The following is a 2,245-nucleotide window of genomic DNA, read 5'->3' as shown; positions in this document are numbered from 1 at the left end:
TAGGAAGTTTTGTTCTCATTATTAATGGTCTAGCGATTAGTTGTAAATGTTTGATCAATGATTCAGCTAAGCCATTTTGTGTGTGTACATGAGCAACAGGGTGTTCGACAACAATTCCCACAGACATGCAATAACCATTAAAAGCATGTGATGTAAATTCACCAGCATTATCAAGTCTCACTCTTTTAACAGTGTAATCAGGGAAATGTGCTCGTAGTTTGATAATTTGAGCAAGAAATTTTGCAAAGGCAATATTACGAGTTGATAATAATGAGACATGAGACCATCTGCTGGATGTATCTATCAAGACCATGAAATATCTAAACGGTCCACATGGTGGATGAATTGGTCACATATATCACCTTTTAAATTCTTTCAAGAAACATTGGTGATTCCTTTTCAACTTTTAAGGACGAATGCCTTGTAATTAGCTTTCCAAGTGAACAAGAGGTACATAGAGGCATTTTATCTGATTGGGGGATCTTTTGATATTTCATTGGATGTCCATGTGTGTTTTCAATAATTATTTTCATCATTGTAGATCTTGGATGGCCTAATCTGTCATGCCATAAGTTAAATGTCTCAGGATCACAACAACTTTCTTTTACTTCCATATGTGCTTGAGGCACATTAATGTGTGTATAATACAAACCCGAATGGAGCATTGGTAGTTTTTCGAATATACGATCTTGCTCATGATGTGCAAATATTTTTTTTATTATCAACAGTCCTTGACTGAGTATCATATCCGTTATGATATATGTTTTTGAAACTCAACAAGTTTCTCGTTGATTTTGGGGAAAACAAAGCATTCTTTATTAAGAGCTTTGTACCATTCAGTAATATTAAATTAGCTTTTCTCACTCCTTCTATCAAGTTTGAAGGACCTGATATAGTATCAACGGTTCCTTTTGTTGGTTTTAACTCATAAAAATATTTCTTAGATTTAAGTATAGTGTATGTGGCTCCACTATCCGCTATACATATACCTGCATCATTCATTTGCTCTTGTGCTCCAGTGGTATTCATTTTAATCTTGAAAATTTAAAGAGAAATAATAATAAGTGTATACCAAAGACATTATGAATTATTTTTAATAAGAAGTTTATTTATTAGTTGAAAACATTACATGAAAAGAAAGACTAATTAAACATAATAGATAGTTATAATAAAGGAAACTACATAATTGTTGCATATAATTATTATGGCTTAGCAACATTTGCTTCAGAATTCCATGTCATTGGTATAGTCAGTGACATTCAGCTCGATGGTTCACCTCCTTCTCTTTTCTTTTAAGAGATGCTTGGAAAAGTTCACATAGATGTGAAGGTGTACGACAACCCTTTGACTAGTGGTTTACACTTCCACATCTGAAACAAGAAGTGCCATTGTTTTCGGACCTACCAGCTTCATTCCTTTTATTGTACTGGTTGGAATTATTATTTTGTGGAGTGTGGTAATTGGTGGTTCTTTGATTTTGAACACAACCACGACCACGTCCACGACGATGGGAATTATCTCGGAAATTATTATTTCCTTTGAAAGAATGGTTGCGACCATTAAAATTACTTTTACCAGAATGGCCACGGCCACGACCTCGTCCCCATTTTCTTCCAGATTCTTTAGTATCATCATTAATAACAGCATTTGCTTCTGGAATGGCTAATGATCCAGTGGGACGAGCTTGATGATATTTCATTAATAGCTCATTGTTTTTCTCTGCTACGAGGAGAAATGAATTTAGATCAGAATATCTTTGAAACCTTTGCAACCGATATTTTTGTTGCAAGTTTATATTTGATGCATGAATTGTGGAGAAAGTTTTCTCCAACATATCTTCCTCCGTAACAGTTTGCCCACAGAATCGGAGCGTTGAGCATTTTCTGAACAAAGCAGAGGTGTACTCATTCACCTTTTTAAAATCTTGGAACCTGAGATTGTTCCATTCATCTCTAGCAGTGGGAAGTAAAACTTCCATTTGATGATCAAATCTACTTTTTAAATCTTTCCACAAAACGTCTGAATCCTCAAAATTTGAATATTCAAATTGTAACATCTCATCAATGTGTTTGTGGAGGAAGACATGGGCTTTTGCCTTGTCTTGATCGGTACAATCATTTCCCTCCGTTATCGTTTCCAAAACACCCATTGATTTGAGATGTCGCTTAACATGTGCCGTCCACGGCATATAATTTTCTCCGGTGATATTAAGAGCTTGGAATTCAATTTTTGCGATGTATGCCAT

General features: G+C 35.0%; 1 protein-coding gene across 1 annotated transcript; it reads right to left on the bottom strand.

Moving 5' to 3' along the window:
* Positions 1-1,348: 1,348 nt before the first annotated feature.
* LOC110907884 lies at positions 1,349-2,245 on the bottom strand. Its single transcript, XM_022152804.1, has one exon. It carries the CDS (start codon positions 2,243-2,245, stop codon positions 1,349-1,351), a length of 897 nt encoding a protein of 298 aa, XP_022008496.1.

Source organism: Helianthus annuus, chromosome 6 (assembly GCF_002127325.2).
Source record: "Helianthus annuus cultivar XRQ/B chromosome 6, HanXRQr2.0-SUNRISE, whole genome shotgun sequence".
Lineage (NCBI taxonomy): Eukaryota > Viridiplantae > Streptophyta > Magnoliopsida > Asterales > Asteraceae > Helianthus > Helianthus annuus.
The sequence above is the reverse complement of the archived record's forward strand: the minus strand, read 5'-3'. Positions and strand labels throughout refer to the sequence as shown.